We start from the raw sequence: 22083 nt of genomic DNA, 5'->3' as shown, positions 1-22083 counted from the left end.
GATATCAGAGAAGACTCATGACCACAGGATTCTTTTAATATCTTTCGGGTTTTTTTTAAGATTACCTTTGAGTTTCATTTTACCTTAGATAATGTAGAATTGGCAGGAATAATCACAAAAGAAGAAAAATGCTAACTTTATTTGTGCTGGCGTGTTTAGTTTTCAGCCTAATTCAGGAAAGATTTGAGGATATGATAGCATATTATAAGATTTGATTAAACAAAGGATAACAAACACTTTTCCAGATATCTTTCTCTAGAATAGTTGAATTGGAAGAGAGAGTTAAGGTGCATATTTCCAATCAGACATGGAGGAAAATCCTGCATGTATTCAGCGCTAAGGCTGGGAAGTTTCTTAAAACATTCTAAATGGATTTTTTTCTTCTGTTGGTGTGTCATGCCAAACTGATTTTTTAATGCATGAAAACATTCAATCAACAAACATAAATGGAGCATTAAGTTCTAGTCAAACATTCCACCAAGCACTCGGGATTTAGCAGGGACGCCTACAGAAAGTTTACTGGTGATAATATGCTTGACTAGGGAGCTAAGAATCTCTTTAAAGCTGTGTTTACATTCACACCTGCATTCTGTCATTACTTAAATGTCCAGCAATGGCTGGGAAGTTGATAAATGCCCATTATGGCAGGACTAACTCCGCTTCCAACCAATCTGTTTTGTCAGTTGTCTATAAAAACAGAACACATCTTCCTTGTCACTAAGGAGATCATAACCTAGAAGTGAAAATTGGTCTGTACATAGACAACTGCAGTTCGGTCCTATAATAGAGGAAAGTGCAGCAAGCTAAGGAAACAGGTTAGGCAAAGATGCTGAGCCATGAAAATGATGCTGCGGCTGCGGCTGCGTCGCTTCAGTCGTGTCCGACTCTGTGCGACCCCATAGACAGCAGCCCACCAGGCTCCAACGTCCCTGGGATTCTCCAGGCAAGAACACTGGAGTGGGTTGCCATTTCCTTCTCCAGCACATGAAAGTGAAAAGTGAAAGTGAAGTCGCTCAGTCGTGTCCGACTCTTCGCTGGACTGCAGCCAACCAGGCTCCTCCATCCATGGGATTTTCTAGGCAAGAGCACCGGAGTGGGGTGCCATTGCCTTCTCTGATGAAAGTGATGAGTTAGTGGCAAAGGAAATGAAAATTTAAAGAATAAGAACAAATCAATCTCTGCACATCTACCTTCCTGTTTCCAAAATAAATCTGTAATTAACATCATATTATACATTTCCTAACATTCAGTTACTCAGAAATATGTATAACTAAGGATTTCTGTCTCCTCTTCTAGAGAACTCTATTTCTCATAGGTTTCCAAACACGATACCATCATTTTGTTTTTCCTAGCTCTGGGACTTTTAAAAATAATAATTTTGATTTAGTGGCTTAGTCCCTTCAAAGTGTTATAACAAAAACACTACAGACTGAGTGGCTTAAACAACAAGCATTTATCTATAGTCCTGGTGGCTAGGAAGTTCAAGATCAGAGTAGTGGCAGGTTCATTGTTTGGTGTCAGCCTGCTTCCTGATTTATAAATGACAGTCTTATCCTTGTGTCCTCAGATGGCAGAGGGGCATGAGAGTTTTCTGGAGTCTCTCTTACAAGAGCACTCATCTTATTCATTAGGGCTCCATTCTCATGATCTAATCACCCCCTAAAGCCCTACTTCCAAATACCATCACTTTGGGGTTTAGACTTCAACAAATGAGTTTTGGGAAGATCCAAGTTTCCAGTCCATAACATTCAGTTTATCATTTTGTCTTGGTTGAGGATGGATAATGCAGAGGACAGATTAGAAGGTGGAAGCAGAACTGGCCAGTGGAAAATTAGGTTACAGTCCACTTGGTCAATCTGCCATCATGGCCCAGGAGGCTACTTGAGCCAGCTGTTCTTGGGTAACTTGCAAGTATTTCCCATTTTGCCTTCTGACCTTCCTCCTTTTGTTCCAATTTGTCTGTCTTAAAGGGACATTTTGAATGAGCAAATGGATTTTTGTCGTTCAATTGAAGATACATGGAATACGTTCAAGTAGCACTAAAAGAGGGAGGTTTTAAATATACTTACTTGCCAGTTGTATTAGATCTGAGCCGCCAGAAAAGAAGGGAAGGAAAGGCTGTGATGAGGGAGCCCTGGGTGTAATTAGAGGAGGGGAGAGTAAAATCTGCGAATACAAAGAGCACATGTTTTCCCCAGAGCAGGACATTGTTGACTGTAATTAAAACACACTTGCAGTAAGGGAGAAGATTGCTACAAGTTACCCGTTAAAAAATTTAATTGATACTGCAGAAGAATGAAAGAATGCAGGGTGATTAAATTGGAGAGGGAAAAATGGAAATAAAGCTTACACTGAGAAAGAAGGGCAAGAAGCCAAGAGGTAAGAAGGCAGGTAGTGAAACCAGACGGGAAGGAAAAGAAAGGTAGGGTCAGGATCCAGTCGCACTGGTCATCTGGTTTTGAGATCTGATTTCTGTTCACATCCAAACGATTCAAATCAGATTCAAAGAATTCAAAGATTCAAAGAATCTGATTGGGATAATGGAAGCCAAAAGGACTGAGGATCCACGAAGGGTGAAAGGCAAAGGGAAGAGCTTGTTGAAGCGGGACGTATGCTATTCAGTTCAGTTCAGCTGCTCAGTTGTGTCCCAACTCTTTTTGAGCCCATGGACCACAGCACGCCAGGCCTCCCTGTCCATCGCCAAACCTGCGGTTTACTCAAACTCATGTCCACTGAGTCGGTGATACCATCCAAACATCTCATCCTCTGTCATCCCCTTCTCCTCCTGCCCCCATCTCTTGCAGTATCAGGGTCTTTTCCAATGAATCAGTTCTTCAAATCAGGTGGCCAAAGTATTGGAGTTTCAGCTCCAACATCAGTCCTTCCAGTGAATATTCAGGACCAATTTCCTTTAGGATGGAGTGGTTGGTTATGCATGCACTCCAAGGGACTCTCAAGAGTCTTCTTCAACACCACAGTTCAAAAGCATCAGTTCTTCGGCGCTCAGCTTTCTCTACAGTCCAACTCTCACATCCATACATGACTACTGGAATAACCATAGCCTTGACTAGATGGATTTTTGTTGGCAAAGTAATGTCTCTGCTTTTTAATATGCTGTCTAGGTTGGTCATAACTTTTCTTCCAAGGAGTATGCGTCTTTTAATTTCATGGCTGCAGTCACCATCTGCAGTGATTTTGGAGCCCCCTAAAATAAATTCAGCCACTGTTTCCACTGTTTCCCCATCTATTTGCCATGAAGTGATGGGACTGGATGCCATGATCTTAGTTTTCTGAATGTTGAGCTGTTTCCCCATCTATTTACCATGAAATGTAGGGACCGGATGCCATGATCTTAGTTTTCTGAATATTGAGTTTTAAGCCCACTTTTTCACTCTCTTCTTTCACTTTTATCAAGAGGCTCTTCAGTTCTTTGCTTTCTGCCATAAGAGTGGTGTCCTTTGCATATCTGAGGTTATGGATATTTCTGCTGGCAATCTTGATTCCAGCTTGTGCTTCATCCAGCCCAGGGTTTCTCATGATGTTCTCTGCATATAAGTTAAATAAGAAGGGTGACAATGTACAGCCTTGATGTACTCCTTTCCTGATTTGGAACCAGTCTGTTGTTCCATTTCCAATTCTAACTGTTGCTTCCTGACCTGAATATGCTATTCGGGGAATATGAGTGATGGAGTGGCAGGTTAAAATCTTTCTCCGACTCCTCTGCACACTTTCAGAGATTCTTGGGAGCAAGAGCTCCCCTTTGTGAGAAACAGTGAGAGAAGAATTGCTACATTTGAAGGAAACTCATCAAATAAAAGTGAGTGGTTCAGAATGAGGTTTTGAATGAAAGCCATTTCAAATTCTTAAAAAGAATGTAATATAAAAAGAAGAGGCACTCTAACCATATTATCAGGAGAGAAAACCCTTTTTGGATTTTAACAAATGGTTTCTAAATGACAGAAAAAAGATTTTGCTATACTGCTGAGTTGATTACTGTCTCTTAAGAACTAAAAAAACGTGGGTATAAATTAGTTGACAACTGCCTCTCTGTCTGCTCTCTATACCTAGTACATACCAATTATATGCATTCATACATACAAATATATATACACACACTCATACAAAATATATTCATACATATATTGCACACATATAAAGAAATACACTTATGTGTATTATTTTATGGGCAAACCACAGCTATAAATATTTTGGAAACAGGTATTCTGCCTTAATCATCTTATAGCAATTACAACTCTTACTTAAGCATATTAGAACTTAATTGTAATATCAATAAACTTTATTGCAATAAGAAATACTAAAAAATATCAAAAGATATTAGCTCCAGCATGTCAGAGATAGCTATATACTATGAAGTACAGAGTCCACAGAGAAGTGTGAAATAAAAGTTTATCAAAAGTACTTGTGTGTATATATATATATCTTGTGTTTAATCAAGTATACTGAAGAAATATATATATATATATATATGTAAAATCCTTTGGAGTCTAAAAAACTTATATCTTGTATTTTGCTGTAGTAAAGACTCAAATAACTTTCTCTAAGAGAGATGAATTTTGTAATGAAGCTCATTTTAAAAATTAAGCTTACAAGTGAAAAGGTCAGTGATTTTCCTTTGTCCCATAGTCCCAACCCTTTAATATTTGTGGATCATTTTACTTTCTGTACATTGGACAATAAAAGGTCAGAATATTATGTCTGATCCAAGTATGGAAATCTGAGATCATCTTGAAAAACATTGGGAAGGCTTGTCTAGGTTGTTTCAGTTGGTTGTTTTTTTCTTAGATAATTTTGTATTTCAAAAGTCCCCTTTTATGTTACATTTTTTGAGATACTTTTTCTGATTCAGTTGGTTGAATATACTCTCTATTCTTACTATTTTTTGTAGGCATTAAAGCAGAGCAGGCCTTAGAACTTTAAATGAAAGAATAGATCACATGGCGTTAGGTAGGGATGATCTTTTTCTCCATTAGAAGTTTTCCCTAGCTTAGTGAACATCTTTCTTTTCTTTCAAATAAATCTTAACAGATGGGGAGGAAAATGCCTCTTTCCTAATTTAGAGGCAGCACTGATATTAAAACGTAGGAGCATCAAGCTTGAACCTTTGTCTTGGTGAGATTAAGCATCATGATCTCTTAAGCAATACATAGGTACTGCCCTAAATGATAAATCCCAAGCATGGTACATGGATTTGGAATGAATAAAATGGAAACTACCCACTGTGAAGTACTCTGAGAAGTTGAAAAGATTGATTTTGTATAGATTGAAGCCAAATATTTATTTCAATATTTGAATCCATGTTAACCAAGCACCTAAAATATGTCAGATGTTATGGCAAGAACAGAGGACTCAAAGATCTGTTATAAAAAAATTTGCTATCTCAGGGAGTATACTGATTCATGGGGAATGGGTAAAAGAATTATCAAAGAAAAATTCCTGACAGTGTGATAAGGGCTAAGCTTGTGCTAATTTATGAAACTTTCCTGCACTGAATTGTTTCATCCATTACCTCAGGTAACTCTGAAGAACATACAGATCCACAATCCCCAATCTACAGTTCTGAACTCCAGAATGTCACAGGGAGCTCTGGACATTGATTGTTTTTATTTTTTAATTCATTTAGCCGCAGAATTGATCTCATGCCTGTTATTTTCTCATCTTTATCCAATTTGATATGAATAGTCATACCTTTGCTACAGAAATATTGGAATACTGAGTACTAAGCCAGATCCTACTGTAGACTGGAGGGTTATGGGGTAGCAAAGAGTCAGACACGCCTAAGCGACGCACACCCCCGCCCCCTCCAGATTCTGCTGGAGATTTTCCTTGTACTGTTGTTAGGTCCATTTAACAGAGGAGGAAACTGTGATGTAAAGAGATTAAATAATTTATGTAAGATCTGACAACTGGTAAAAAGCAGAGCCAGGATCTGAACTGAGGTAACCTGACTTCAAAGTCCTTACTCTTAATACTGCTACTGTGGCTTTTAAATGCTGTGATGTCATTAAGCCTGTCCTAAGGGGCTCAACTAAGTTAGACTGAGGAAGTTTTAAGAAAGGTTTTCTGAAGAAGGAAGTTTTGTTTGATCTGAGTGGTAGATGAGTAGGAGAGTTAGACAAAGAAAGGGGGGAAGAGCCTTTGAGACAAAGAACCCAGATGCCTGTGTGAAATATATAGGGATTGGCTGGTATGATCTTTGGCCATTAGTAGGATTTCAGTCGATGTCATCATTAATAAACGGGTGCCATGGGGGAGTTGTAAATGATGCAGTTTGCTGACAGCAAAGTTTCATAATGGAAGTCTTGATGAGTAAGTGGTGTCTTGATGGCTAGGGATAAGGTTGAGAACAGCCAAGGAAGTAGAATCTGGATGAACTGGCCCTTGGATGTGGTGGTTGGGATGAAGCGCAGAGAGGTGTATGGGTATGTGCTGTGTCCCTTCGGTGTGACTCTATGGACTGCAGCCTGCCAGGCTCCTCTGTTTCTCCAGGCAAAAATACTGCAGTGGGTCACCATGCCCTCCTCCTGGGGGTCTCCTCAACCCAGGGGGCAAACCCGTGTCTCTTAAGTCTACCTGCTTTAGATTTTTAGACTAAAATCCACTTTTAGACAGGCGGATTCTTTACCACTAGTGCCACCTGGAAGCCCCAGAGAAGTCTATGGTGATGCCTAGATTCCCAGTTTGAGAGGAAGAAAAACCTAGAGGATACATTTAGCTACAGATTCACCTGTGGATGGGAAATCTGAGGATGTTCTTTCATGATGACCTGGATGTTTTCTGTGAAGCTGTTGGGAAGGTTGTGTGCCAGGAGTAAGGGAATGAGAATGGGGCAGGTGTTTTAAGAGAAAGCAGCAGGACTGTTGAGGGGAAGGGGAAAGAGAGCAGGAGATGGGCAGAATTGTCGCTGCAGAACACGTACCTTGACATTAGCAGGTCACTGAATGTTTTGCGTGTTAGAGACATACTTCATAGTGATTGATTAAGTCCTTAACAAACACTCATGGAGATCAGTGATGGCCCAGTCATTGTGTTGGATGTTGGGGCAATTGATGGATTAGACCCAAGGCTTTAGCATCGAGGGGTTATCTATGAGACAGATTTTGGTTGAGGAATGTTTTCTTGGTTTTTTGTCACCATCAGTCGAGTAAATTCAAACTTCTAATATGATCTGTGCTTTTATATTTTACTTCTTAATTCTATTTTCTTCTTTTCCATAAAAACCAAATCAAACCAAACTAAAATGAGAATAAAAGTAACAAAACCCCTAAAATTAAGTTGCTTTCTCAGTTCTATTCATCTCACCACCACCTTCCTGGTCATCCAGATTTGAAACCCGAGCTATTTTTAATGCTTTTATTCCTCGTGGCTCAAAAATGGATTCACTGTGGGGCGCATTAGTTCTGTGTCTAACCCTGCCCTTCTCCCCGCATCACTGTGTTCGTTTTATTGTAGGCCCTCTTTCAACATAGTTTTATTCCACAAGAGTAGAGGAACTGGGACATATAAAATGAAAGACACAATTGCTGCCTTAAAGGGACTTGAGTCTTATGATCTGCCTTGACTTTCCAGCTCCTCTTTCTGTGTCCTGGCAGTACTTCCTTACACTGTACCTGGGCATCACCCAAGGCGGTGCTTGGCAGGCAATAAGCCCTCAGTTTCTGTCTGTTGGCTTTCTTCCCCTTCCACTACCCCTCCTCCTCCTCTGTATCCCTTTGTTGCAACTCTCAGTGTCCCACAGACACTTTTTTCCAACTCTCAGTAATAACCTAACACCAATGTAAAAGGAGAAGAATAAAAGGAAGAAAGAGGGATTAAGGAGAGAGAGGGAGTTTGGCTTGCTAACGTAGGACTCCTCCCCGTGTCAAGGAAAGTTATTCTCTCCTCAACTGCATACTGCTGTTAATTTCCCTAAAATCAACTCTGACTTTGTGATCCCACTTTGCATTGTACAGGGGAAGTGGCTGTTTATTGTCCACCTGATAAAATCATGCTGTTTTCCTGACCCTGTTCACATTGTTCCTTACTCTTCACTGTGAGTCATCACCTGTAGCCGCTCAGCCTCTTCAGGCCCGACTGTACCTCATCTGGTGGCTTTTGCACCCATGCTCTGCCCATGTGGAATGTTCCTTTCCATCTTTACTCTTTTCTTGTTAAAACTCTTTCTGTCCTTCAAGACCCACTTGTTTGGCCTGTTTGCCACGTGACATTTTCCCGGAATTATGGGAATGCCTCTCAGTTGTTCCTCATCTCTTCCTCCTTAAACTTTTTGAGATCTCTGTTTATAGGTTGTAGTTTTTTGTTTTTTTGTGTTTTTTTTTTAACACTGAAGGCAAATCGTGGTCTTATCACCTCCCAGCTATATGACATTGGCCAGGAAATGTCCTTGCTCTGAGAAAGCTCTAATTCCTATTTGTAAAATAGGAATAATAATAGTACCAATCTGAAAAGATTTTTGTGAAGACTGAAGGGGATAATGCATATAATGTATTGCACTTATATGTATATGTATATAATGTATATACATACATTATACATACATACATACAATGTATATAATGTATATAATGCACTTAATGTAATGCTTTAGAGTATGTAGTAAGCACTTAGGAATTAACTACTGTCATTATTACTGTTATTTATCTCTTACACACTAATCAATAGCTGCAGTATTTCATAGTTATTATCTCTTCACATCATCAATCCTGCAATAGTTCAAAAGTTTCTTGAGGTCACAAATCCCAGTTTGATGCATCTTTGCCACTTCTGGAGCACTAGACTCACATAGCAGAAGCTTCATAAATGTGTGTTGAAAGAACAAATGAAAATCACCTGGTTGATGCTTAAAAGTATTTTGTTACCCTACGTTGTGTTCAGACAAAGCTTACTTCAAGAAACACAAAATAGGGCAAAGTAAGATTTTGCCATAAAAACTGAATTTTAATTTCTTTGTGAAATTACTGTAAGGGTAAAGAGGAAATTTGTCCTTTGGTTGTTAAGATTCTTGATCAAATAAGGATTAGGCAAGAAGTCTGAACACAGAGTGAAAAGACTAGAAGAAAATAAACCAAGCATGTCCAAGGAAGGAAATTTAACAAATTCCTAGTTGGCCGAACAAACTGAAGAATAACAAGAAGTCAGTACTGAATTGGTGTGGTCAGTGAACAGGAAACTTGAGTACTGAACAAGAAATGCTTGGGTGTAAAAATGAGTTTTAGTGGGTTTGCTACAGCTGTAGGCATTGAGCAGGCTCAAAGTATAATTTCTTTTAGCTGCTTGAATAGTGTTAAAAGTAAAAGTAGATTTCTGTTAAAATGACCTTGTAATAAATAGACGTTTCTCTCTAATAAAAGTGAGTAAGTATGGTAATTATAAGAAACAAAATGAATAGCTCCGGGTAGGTTTGATAGAGGCATTTTCCCTTAATGTAACCACTGAATGTTGTTTCAGTGGCATTTTAGAAAACAGAAGAATGTCCAGAATGTATTTGATTTCAGAAAAGATTATGAAGAAAGCAAATTCTGTAAGACATTTAGGTTTTCTCCAAATAATTGAAATAGAAAAGAGGGGATATTATCTTTAGCTGTCCATTTGCTAATAAACACAAAATGAATTTTCCTACTGAAGTAGGTAATGAGATGAGAGGGTAACTAATATCCATTGAGTGTCTATTATTTGCCAGTGTGTTTACCTTCATCATTTAAGTTTATTCTTTGCAACAGTTCTCTATCATAGGTCTTAATTTTCTCATTTTAAACTTAGAAAGATCGGCTAACTTTCTCACGGCCACTGAGAACTTGGAATAAAACGGCATCTCAAGCCAAGCCTGTCTGGAAAGCATATGTAGCATGTCACCTCCCTGCTATTGCTTATTATAATAGTACATAATTTTCTCATATTTCTACTTTGTCCTTCAAATGTAGTTAGGGTCCCCTTACAGAACAGTTGAAGGGGGTCATTTTAAACTGATAAATGGAAACAATCTTCTTTAATCATTAGGACAGATGTTTGATTTCAGAGATTTGTCTTACTGGCATCATTGGGCACTATGTCTTCACATACCAGATCACTAAATATTTGTGGAGGGGGAGGAAGAAAGGAGAAGAGAGAAGGAAGCACTTCAAGTTCTTTCCAATAGGCTCCCAAATTCTCTAAAAATTGTTGAGTTGTAATAGAGACGTTCTTTATATTCAGTTTGTACTCACTTTGAAAAGACCTTCCATTGAATTATTATCTTGTGAATGTACTAAGGAGCTATGCGTGCATGCTAAGTTGCTTCAGTCAAGTTCAACTCTTTGCAGCTCTATGGACTGTAGCCCACTAGACTTGTCTGTCCATGGGATTCTTCAGGCAGGAATACTGGAGTGGGTTGCCATGCCCTCCTCCAGGGGATCTTCCTGACCCAGAGATCGAACCTGTATCTCCTGCATCTCCTGCATTGCAGGGGAATTCTTTACCACTGAGCCAACAGGAAAGCCAAGGAGCTATGGTCAAATCCATAGTTATTTTGTTTGAGAAACAGAGATGCCATGTATTATCTGGGGACTCATCATTGTTGCCATTCTTCTGAGAGAAAAATAAGAGATCTCGGTTGCAGACCCACTGGCTATCATGTTCTGATGCTCTTTACAGGTCAGAGCACACTGACTTTTGTGGGGACACATACGATTGAAACTCATGGATGAGCTTCTGTAAACCTCCTTGATACCTTCAGGCAAGCAATATGGTTTCCAGAAATGTGAGAGGACAATAACCAAGCAGTTCTTTGCTTTTGAGATAAATCCCCAATCTAACCATATAGTTTGATGATGTTATTAAGAGCTCCTCAAGAAAAATTTGCACTTCTGTGGGCTTCCTTGCTGCAAGACTTATCCAGTCTTAAGCCTGATGGAGCTTCTTCCCAGGTTTCTAATAATCAGATCATAGTAAAGGCCTGAGGCCGGTTGTCACTAGATTTAGAGCCACATCTTGCCACATTCAAAGAGAGAATATGCTCATTGTGAACTTGTAGTCTAGAAAACACTTGGTTCAAAGAGAGTGAAGCAGTTTTCTTTGTGGAATTTGCACCTGTCTAGTGTGATAGCTGCTGTTTTCCCAGCATTTCTGGGTTTAGACAAGAGAGCAGAAGATGCAGCATAGGTAATATAATTACTGGAGAAATCTATCAGAGGAAAAGAAAGATTCTCTGAGAGTATTGGGCCAGTTATAAAGCTATGAAGATATATTGCATTCTGTTACCAGAAGAGTGGAAATTACTGTGTAAAGATGACAGCCAAAGGATCTGGTATATTACAGGCATATAAACCAGAATTATCCAGAAGCAAAGGATGACATTACCAAAGCCTAACTACTGGTATCTGAAGAGAGGACTCTTGGACATTGGAGATATCTGTTTGCCAAACTGCATTAAGGTTGAACTTCCAAAGACTTAATTTGAGGGAAGCAGTGCTGGTATCCAGGTTCTGTGAGGCAGTTACTTTGTTTTTCAAACATTTGTACTTGACCATACTGCTATTTTCCTTTATTTTTGAAAATGTCTCTCAACTGAGTGAAATGTGAATTTTAGTATAAGCTGAAATTACCTCAGTCCTTTGTCCTATGGAGTTCTATAATTTTGAATAAGGCTCCTCTAGTGTTCAAAGTATTAGAAAATACAATAAAGAGATCCACAGCCTCAGATATGCAGATGATACCACTCTAATGGCAGAAAGTGAAGAGGAGCTAGAGCTTCTTGTTGAGGATGAAAGAGGAGAGTGAAAAAGCTGGCTTAAAACTCAACACTCAAAAAACTAAGATCATGGCATCCGATCCCATCACTTCATGGCAAATAGATGGGGAAAAAGTGGAAACAATGCCAGATTTTATTTTCTTGGGCTCCAAAATCACTGTGGACAGTGACTGCAGCCATGAAATTAAGACGCATGCTCCTTGGAAGGAAAGCTATGACAAACCTAGACAGCATGTTAAAAAGCAGAGGCATCACTTTGCTGGCAAAGGTCCATATAATCAAAGCTATGGTTTTTCCAGTAGTCATACACAGATGTAAGAGTTGGACCATAAAGAAACCTGAGTGCTGAAGAATTGTTGCTTTTGAACTGTGGTGCTGGAGAAGACTCTTGAGAGTCCCTTGGATGGCAAAGAGACCATATCAGTCAATCCTGAACCAAATCAACCCTGAATATTCTTTGGAAGGACTGATGCTGAAGCTGAAGCTCTAATACTTTGGCCACCTAATAGAGCAGACTCTTTGGAAAAGACCTGATGCTGGGAAAGATTGAAGGCAGGAGAAGAAGGGGACAAAAGAGAATGAGGATAGCATCACTGACTCAATGGACATGAGTTTGAGCAAACTCTGGAAGACAGTGAAAGTCAGGGAAACCTGGCGTGCTGCAGTCCAGGGGCTCCCAAAGAGTTGGACACGACTTAGCAACTGAACAGCAGTGATAACTTCCTAATCACTAAGCATTAGAAGACTTCTAATGTGTAAACATTCAAAATTTCTGGATAATTACATAGAAGATCAATAGAATAAAAAAATAGATCAGGGAAGACATATCATTAAATGTCAGCAGGCTTTATTGCATAGCAATCAGTAGACTGCTTTTTGGAGTCAGATGTCCTGACTCACAGCTCTAGCAGTTATCAGCCATGTGGTCTCAGGCAAGATAGGTAACATCTACAAGACAAGTTTAACTTTCTGAAAAATAATAATGTTTCCTTGTGAATATGAGGATTAAATTAAGTGGTTTTTGTTACAAAGTGTGTAGTATGTAGTAAGCACTGAATTAGAGGTACAATTATTATAAATCACTGAAGTTCATTCAAACTTGTAAGAGGCTCAAGATTCCAAAAAGAAAAGAAGCAAATATGTAAGTGCTGTTTTAATTTAGAATATGTATCTTTCCCTCACACACATAAAAAATATCTGTGTCGAATGCTCCCTTCTGCATAAAATCATTCTTGTATTCCCACTTACCCAACTAGAAATGACTTTCTCCCTTGATCTCAACAACATTTTTAAACAGAGATTAATTCCTTGCTTCAGCATTTCTCATAATGAAGCCATGTATGGCTTTTATGTTTTTCTCTAATCTCCCCAACTAAATTATAAGCTCTGTGAGGGTAACTACTACTTATAAATATATTTTTAATCCCAGGAAAATCCTAATACAAGTAGACACTGAAAAATAGACATTGAAAAAGTTGTATTTAATTGAATTGTAGATATACTTAAATTACTTTCACTCCTGTTTTCTGTAGTACTTGCATTTTGTGTCATAGTGAACTTCTTGATTAGAACATAAATTCAGGTGTGTAGATTATTACTTTATTTTCATAAATGAATTTTACTGTGCTGACCTTTGTCACTGGTATAAAATCAGTTTCACATATATGTGAAGATGCAGAGCAAGCAAATTATGGTATTCAAGACAAATCTTTGCCAGCTATCACTGTAAGATTATCTGTTCTATAAAGAATGTACTATAATAATTGACACCCATATTACTGTCTTTTTAAAACTGTTAAAGGATGGAGTTTTCCTTCTATATTTCTTTTCCATTTTACTAAGTTTAAAATGCATAGATACAAAAATGATTATATTTTGATTAAAGCTATTATGCGCTAATATTTTTAGTGAAAAGAAAAAGAAAAGGGTGCATTTGGTTTCAATCCCAGCTATTGTTTGAACTGTCATGTCACATGAACAATGACATTTCATCTGAGGATATGAAGATAGCATTGAATCTGATGGATTGAATATTCTGAACATCATACCTGAAATGTCTGCATTTCACTATATGTGAAATAAAACTTGGAATTCATTCACACTTACATCCTGACATGATCTTCTCAAACACTGGTATATAATATTGATTTAAATTCTGACATAATATTTCCCTTCTTATTTTATCTGTTATATGTTTAAAATGTTGGAGGAAGTTTTTAAAATGGATAGGCTGACTGGTGGGTTGGTGGTTGAGTTTTTTGGGATATGTTAGTCAGGGAAAGGGTAAAAAAAATTGACATTTGACCAAAACTGGATATGGCACAGCAATCATTAACTATTTATTGAGATAACCTTATAGGATATTTGCTCCTTGCTTCATTCACATTCTCTTTTGTAAAGAGCTGTCAAATTAAAGTTAATTCTTCTGTGAGATTTCAGGAAAGGCATTTTAAAAGACTTTTCTTAAGATCACAGCTTAGTCGATAATTGTGAGTATGACCAACTTTAAGTTGTGTGAAAAAATTAAAGTGGTGATGAAAAGGAATCATTACTTGTTTTCAAAGTGTGTCTTGCTATCTTAGTAAACATTTGAAATATTCCAAACCAAATAAAACACTATAATAAATAAACAAACAAAAAAACAAAACAAAACAAAAAAACAGCTTATGTTTCAGTAGCTTTCCATTTGATATCTAGTCTCCAGTTGAATGGGTCTTCCCAGATGGTTCAGTGGTAAAGAATCCACCTGCCAGCATAGGAGATACAAGAGTTAGGGGTTTGATCCCTGGGTTGGGAAGATTCTCTGGAGAGGGAATGGCCATCCATTCCAGTATTCTTGCCTGGAGAATCCCATGGACAGGAGCCTGGTGGGCTTTAGCCTCTGGGGCCACAGAGTCAGATACAACTGAGCAACTGAGTGCACACAAACACACACACATACACACACACACACACTACAGTTGAATGGATTAGGTTGACTTGAATGATAACAATAGAGGAAGGGTATCCTAGCTTTCCTGATCTGGTCATTCTTTTTTTTTAATCATTTATTCAAAACACTGTTTGAATGCTGAAATGAAATCCAAAGAAAAATGTAAAATTCTTTTCCTAAACTTCACAGTCCCAAGTGGTGCATGAAAATAGAGGACCAAGGAGAAGCCTATACTTAAGATAAAATATAGTAAGAGAGCCTTGTGCTAGGAAAAGCAGACAAAGCCCCCAACTCTGCAGGAGGTAGGAGAAAGATATTTTCACAGAAAATATGTCATTTAACAGTGAGAGACTTTATTTTGGGGGGCTCCAAAATCACTGCAGTTGGTGACTGCAGCCATGAAACTAAAAGATACTTGCTTCTTGGAAGAAAAGCTATGACCAATCTAGACATGCATATTAAAAAGCAGAGACATTACTTTGTCAGCAAAGGTCCGTCTAGTCAAAGCTATGGTTTTCCAGTAGTCATGTATGGATGTGAGAGCTGAACCATAAAGAAAGCTGAGCACTGAAGAATTGATGCTTTTAAACTGTGGTGTTGGAGAAGACTCTTGGACTCACAAGAGTCCAGAGGACTGTAAGGAGAGCCAACCAATCAATCCAAAAGGAAATCAGTCCTGAATATTCATTGGAAGGACTGATGCTGAAGCTGAAACTCCAATACTTTTGCCACCTGATGCAAAGAACCGACTCATTGGAAAAGATTCTGATGCTGGAAAAGATTGAAGGCAGGAGGAGAAGGAGATGATAGAGGATGAGATGGTTGGATGGCATCACCGATGTGATGGACATGAGTTAGAGTAGGCTCTGGTAGTTGGTGATGGACAGGGAAGCCTGGCGTGTTGCAGTCCGTGGGGTCGCAAAGAGTCAGTCACAACTGAGTGACTGAACTGAATTTAAAAGTAGTAAGAATTTTCCAGGAGAATCCATGGGGCAGGCACTGAAGGCCAAGAGAACAACGTTTGCACCGATGTGCACTGGTACATTTGAAAACTGTCTTCACCTTGAATTGCTTAGGACCCACTTGATCATTTCAGTGGATGCTGTGAGTAAAGGAGAACAGAGGGAACCAGATCCCGGCTTGTGCAGTTATTTACATTTGTTGAACATTACCACACTGGATGCTAAACTAAATCTTGTTAGGCCCTTCCTCTACCCAGTGGGTATCATCTAATTAAGAGGACAAGCAAGGCAGGGATAAAAAGAGCATCAAATCAATCAGCAGCTGTCTTTAAAGGGCCGGTAGCTGTCCATATAGAGATTTATAGATTAACTGCAGCTCTTTGAATTGCACTGGAAAGAAGATTGGCAGCAGCTGCAAACTACACAGTGTGGATTTATTTTGCTTTAGGCCGCTGAACTCAGAGGTAGGTAGGCTGCCCGTTCTGGTCTCTCCGATATTTAATCGTGTCCAAGGGTAGCCCTAGTTAGGACACTCATTTGTAATCCAGCTGTTTTCTAGGCTGCCATCAGTATGCATAAATTTATTAAAATCTCTGAAATATTCTGATTCTAGATAATAAAAGTGGAATTTTATATAATTGGGGGAAATTCATCCAGGAATTTGTAGAATAAGGTATCTATTACTATAATTCTAAAACCTTAGTGACTGAAATCTCTCTGTTCTCTGAAAAGTTATTGGGAATAATCTTTATAAAGTTATTATAGAGCTATAGTTAAAGGTACCCAACTTTGTGCTTATTTAACACAGGACATAGAATCGTGAAATGTTAACCTTTAAAAAAAAAAATAAAGTGCATCTGATTTTAATAGTTAAATGGTAGTCCAATCTCAACTGCATATGTCAAAGGCAAGTTTTTTTTTCAAAATTAGATATATTACTGTTATGTTGTCCAGAATAGTATGTATGTTGTTTGAAATACTCAGAGGTCTAAAGTGAAAAAGCAATATTTCTTTTTGCTTTGATTATTCATATCATGGTGAATTAATGGCTTAATTAATGTTATTATATTAAAATATATATTTAATTTTAGACCTGAATAATATTTATACAAGAGCCTGGGTGATCAGTGTGAGTATGAGGCTGTAGGGATTTCATATCGCTGAACTAACCCGTATGCATTTCCTTATCTGTATTTCATTTCCTACTCATCTTGATTCTAGTGTTAGATCTGTTTTCTTTCTCATATTTACTGTAGTTATTCCTCACATTTACATTTTTGCTGAACACTGAGCTCGAATTCTGAAGTTGCCTGATATGACTGTGAATTTGGGCAGGCCCCTGAAGCACTCTGAGCCACCATTGACTCGTCTTTAAACTAGTGATAATGACATTGGTTCTGCCTCTCTCATAGCAGAGCTGGGGGTATTAAGTGATTTGGTGCTTTTGAAAGTGTCAGGTTACACACAGTTAAAGAAGGTTATCATATTGACTGTATATCTCAAAAAGTTTGTGTTTGCACATATTATAAAGGCAAGATTGTCTTATTTAAGAAAAGAACGACCTCCTTTGCAGAAAGAGGCAACTTACGAAGAAATGCCAATACTCCCCCAACAGTTTGCATGTGTATCTTTATGCTTGCAAATGTGGATGTGGGTGTTAACTGCATCTAATTCCTAGGGCTTCAATTCCATTATCCTGCAGGTCAGGATTCGTGGAGCAATACAGTCACACCTCCTTTCCTATCATCCTTCCCTTGCTATAGGAAAAAGTTAGGGGCCGATTTATATCATGAGATAATTCCCCAAATATTAACCACTGAGACTATAAACAGCTGGCTGTGGGATCTACTTCTGAAAATTAATCCCGATCCTTCCCTCTCTGCTCCTCTCTTCCTTCCTACTATTCATTTGCCTTTTGTCCAAATCTTTATGTGTTCAAAGTTTGTGGATGTATGTACTATGTATGTACCTCAAAATGCAAACTCTTCTTTTTTTTTTCCATCCATGGGATTTTCCAGGCAAGAGTACTGGAGTGGGCTGCCATTGCCTTCTCCAAAATGCAAACTCTTCTTTAATAGATACTTTGTGCATGTTTTTGTTGGAAAGAAATGCCATACAATAACAAAGATAAAGGTGCAATTTAAAACGCAGCGTCTTTGAAAATCTATCTTTGAGTAACAAAACTGTATCCTCCTTTCAGAACATGATGAATGTGTCACAAATCAACACAACTGTGATGAAAATGCTTTATGCTTCAATACCGTTGGAGGACACAACTGCGTCTGCAAGCCAGGCTATACCGGGAATGGAACTACATGCAAAGGTAAAAGATTTTAGTGCTAATTCCATTAGGGATGATGCAATCCATCTCTCCTTCCCTCCACCCTTTTTCATCACTGTTACCTACCTTCTGGGTATTTCCCACAGCCATTGAGAACTTCAAAGTGTAGCTCATGTTCTTCCTCTTGGATTACATCAGTGTTTAAGTGGCCAGCTGTTCATCAACAATGATTTAATGTTCCATCACCTCAACCGCAGTGGTTTTTCACCTCTGTTCCTCCCAAGCAGACCGTAGCCATAACCATACCCTAGGCACTTTTGTACAGAACTGCTCCATCTTTGAAATCTAGACTTTAACTTTTTATTGTCTAACCCAAAGTCCCTTTGGTTCCAGTTTTTCCCCTTTGTTCTTTTCACAATTTTTCATCTTTAACCTCTCTGACCTTTCCTTTTCATCCAGTTTTCTAGTCTCCTCCCAGGTTCATATATTTCTTTTTGAGTCCAAACATTATAGCTGTATTTTTTCAGCAGTACTATCAACCCATTTGTTTTACTACCATGATTCACTGTAAACTATCTGTTTGGGATCAGTCTGACTGTTTTTCTTCTCTATTTTCTCTCTTGAGCTGTTAGGTGCTAATTAACTGGGAATATTGGGTTCGTATGTATTATCATCTCTGATTTTACCTGGTTTGTCAATACCAATCAATAATTCTCAGCTTTTCATTTCCATCAGTGGATATTCCAACTAATCTACCACCATCCATTAATTCTGTCTTGCATACATGCTCTCTTTTTCCTTTATCAGATGAGCTTACCTCCTAGTTCACAACGGAAATAGAGGAAACTATTTTGGAAATTCATACTGACTTCCATATGATAAAGTCCGTATTTCTTATTATGTCATATAAAACTTATGACTTGTCTAATTTAGACATTTTAAGCTTCAAAACTGCCCATTCCTCAAATACACTGTCACGGAGATTACTAAAATTAATTTTATTTGATGCAATGTATATGGGAGACAGGAAATAACAATAAATGATTATTAATGCAGTGTGGCCTTGGAGCATGAGTCTAAGGCCTGTTCTACAATAATACACTGGATGCAGACATGGATGAGCCAGAGGATTACTCTGTTTGTAAAAGTTATGGAAATCCATAATTTAGAGCATTGTAAAGACCTACTCATTTAGGGGTCCGAATCCCACAAAGATTTCCTCAGAATCTAGACTGATCCAGAGAAAAGCTAAATCCATAGCATAGTGTACCTGAACCCTTAGGACTTCCCCAAAGCATCTGGGTGTGCTGAGAGTTAAGAGTTCATCTGGGGGCCCAACCTTCTCAGTCTGAGTTGTATTTGACTCTCACTCCTTATTCATATGAAGAGTAAACTTCATAGTGTAAAGAATTCTTGAAGCCTTGAGTAGATGCAGATAGAAGATTCTTTGAAATAAGGAGAACTTTCCAGGATCTGTGAATTTCTTCTGGAAATTAGGACTGCAGCTGGCCTGAGTAAAGACTCTCCAGCCCTGCGTGCCTCTCTGATGGGAGTGTCAAAAGCTGGGGAGAGATGTGGTTTAGATGTAGGATCTGCATCCTGTCCTCCATCAACGTGCTGAAATCTTGCAAATTACTCCAATGAAGATATATACATGATGTACCCTTTCTTTTTATGAGACTTAAATTCCTCATCTCTTTGCAAATTCCTGGTGACTAGGTATTGTTTTTGCCTGGGATGAAGACAGATTAGGACCTAGAATCAAAGAAGCCAACTGGGCCTCTTTGAGCCCCTTCTTTTACCTCAACCACAAAATCTCAGATTTCTACAGTTTACCTCTCTGAGAAAGTACATCCTAACTAACTAGAGGAGGCATGTGCCAGAAAACTAGAGAAAAAGCTTTTGCCTCAGGCCTGGAAAATGCTGATGTGGTTCATCCATGACAGACCTGGCTGGGCTGAGGGAGCAGCCCTGAGCCTTACAGAAACAAAGTATAAATTGAGGTGGAAACAGAAGTTTCTAAGGGTACACAGTCTTACCTACCTTGTTTTTCTCACTTTTTTCTTTTTTGGAAGTGAAACCATCTCAAAACATCACCCATGCAATGGGTTGAAGCTTGGCTCCCTTTTCTACTCACAGAAAAACTACCCTCCCTCACAAACCCACTCTAACACAACAGGCCATGAAGTTTCTTTGCCCTGGATCCTGACCTATACTTGGCGGGGAAATACAAGACTCTTCCTAAAGACCCCTTTGGCAAATTCTCATTATTGGCTAATTCATCCCTTTAGGATGGATTTGTAGCTTTTTGAAAGATGGGGCATTTTTCTAGTATTTTGACATTTTGGCCAGTGTGTAGAATGATCAGAGCCTCATTGGATTCAATCATTTCTAGTTTCTGAGTCTCATTCTCTAGATGGTGGTTTGCTCTTTAGGTAACTGTCTAGGATAGTTGCCGTTTTTTATAGTTTTAATTTCAAGATTTTTAGAATGTTATAATGAGATGCAATACTAATTCTAATGCACTTCCTGCTGTGTAAGGTTACTGGATTTTGTTAAAGTTCAGTATTTTCTTTTATAGGTGAAACACTTAACTTCAGAAAGAATATTATTCTACAAATTGTGTTGAAGTTTCTTACCTATATGGAAAGTATATTATGAATATGAAATTATAATAGGATGTGTAGTTTGATGTCAACATTTTCAAGGCAATAAAGAAAAGCTAGTTTGAAGAATCTTGAACTACGTCCTTATAAAGTGCTAAAATCATGTATCTGAATTATTTTAGCATTTTGCCAAGATGGTTGTAGAAACGGAGGAGCTTGTATTGCCACCAACGTATGTGCCTGCCCACAAGGCTTCACCGGGCACAGCTGTGAAACAGGTAAGGATATCATACCGTCTTCTAGAAAATGAACTTTTACACCAATGTATGAAGTAATCCATGAGGAAAATAGTGTTTCAAGTGGGCTCTCAAAAGCATGGTTCTATTAACACGGAAGCTTAGGACGCAGGAGGTGGAAAGTTTCAGTGAGGGGTACTCACTGAGTATTTGCCCAAAGTCTAAAGAGGTTTTGCAGCTATTATAACTAGAAGCATATGGAACTTTCTCAGAAAAAAAATGTTCGGGATTGCCTAGGATTTTATGACTTCATAATTCATTTTACTCATTTGGAGCCCCATATTCCTAGAAATTGTATGATAATATCAAAACATGGAGTTCAAGCTTCTGGACAGCTCACTTTCTGGAATATACTACTTCCTGCATCCACATTTGAGATGTTTTAATAAATTTTTACCTGGTCCACTTAATGTTTTTTCATTGTTGTATATTTACAAACGATTTAAAGTTCTCTACTCCTTAATTTTTCCTCACCCAAGTCCATTCTGAACTTACTCTTTCTGATAGAGGTTAATACTAGAAGCTTTTAAAAATATTTAAATATATATATCTATACTCAGTATATAGCTTATGACTCAAAGTAAGATGGTTTTGCCCATTTAAATGCACCTTAAGAATTTAAAAAGTACATTGATTATTAGGTCCTAATTAAAATCATGTCAGTAGTAATTTTGGTTGCTCTGGGTTGTGTGCCTACTGTCGCTTTAATCATGCCTGACTCTTTGCAACCCTCTGGACTGTAGCTCACCAAGCTCCTCTGTCCATGGGATTCTCCAGGCAAGAATACTAGAGTGGGTTGCTATGTCCTCCACCAGGGGATTTTCCCAAACCAGGGATCAAACGCACGTCTCTTATGTCTCCTGCATTGGCAGGTAGATTCTTTACCACTAGGGCCACTTGGAAAGCCCTGTTTTGGGTTAAATGGGTTCTAATAGCAGGTCCTCCCAAAGTCTGATTATTCTCCCTAAGAGAAAGCTGCTGCCACCAGTGATTGGTAGTCACTGCCTCCTGTTGCTTTTTATAAATCTCTGTGCAGTAGACACAGTGAATGTCCCATCTCCATCCCCCTTGCAGTCATCTGGTTTAATATACACATTGATCAAAATGTAAGACAAAAATGCTCTGGTCCACTTGGAAAGTGAAAATTTTGCTGAAAAAGTACTGCCACTATACACCGAAGGATGCTAATGAAAGGACTGCATCACTACATCCTTTGTTTCTGCAAATACCTCTAAGTGGTTCTTTTCAAACTTCAATGACTAA

At 38.4% G+C, this 22083-nt stretch overlaps 1 protein-coding gene across 4 annotated transcripts in view; it reads left to right on the top strand.

Moving 5' to 3' along the window:
* The window catches only part of NELL2 (neural EGFL like 2), a 438955-nt gene that overhangs the window by 315656 nt on the left and 101216 nt on the right, over positions 1-22083 (top strand). For all 4 annotated transcript variants that reach the window (XM_043447184.1, XM_043447185.1, XM_043447186.1 and 1 more), the window contains 2 exons: positions 17838-17960; positions 20707-20802. In XM_043447184.1, coding sequence (XP_043303119.1) covers positions 17838-17960; positions 20707-20802 — 219 coding nt within the window. The remainder of the gene's footprint in view (positions 1-17837; positions 17961-20706; positions 20803-22083) is intronic.

This window comes from Cervus canadensis, chromosome 25, assembly GCF_019320065.1.
Source record: "Cervus canadensis isolate Bull #8, Minnesota chromosome 25, ASM1932006v1, whole genome shotgun sequence".
In the NCBI taxonomy this organism is placed as follows: Eukaryota; Metazoa; Chordata; class Mammalia; order Artiodactyla; family Cervidae; genus Cervus; species Cervus canadensis.
The sequence above is the reverse complement of the archived record's forward strand: the minus strand, read 5'-3'. Positions and strand labels throughout refer to the sequence as shown.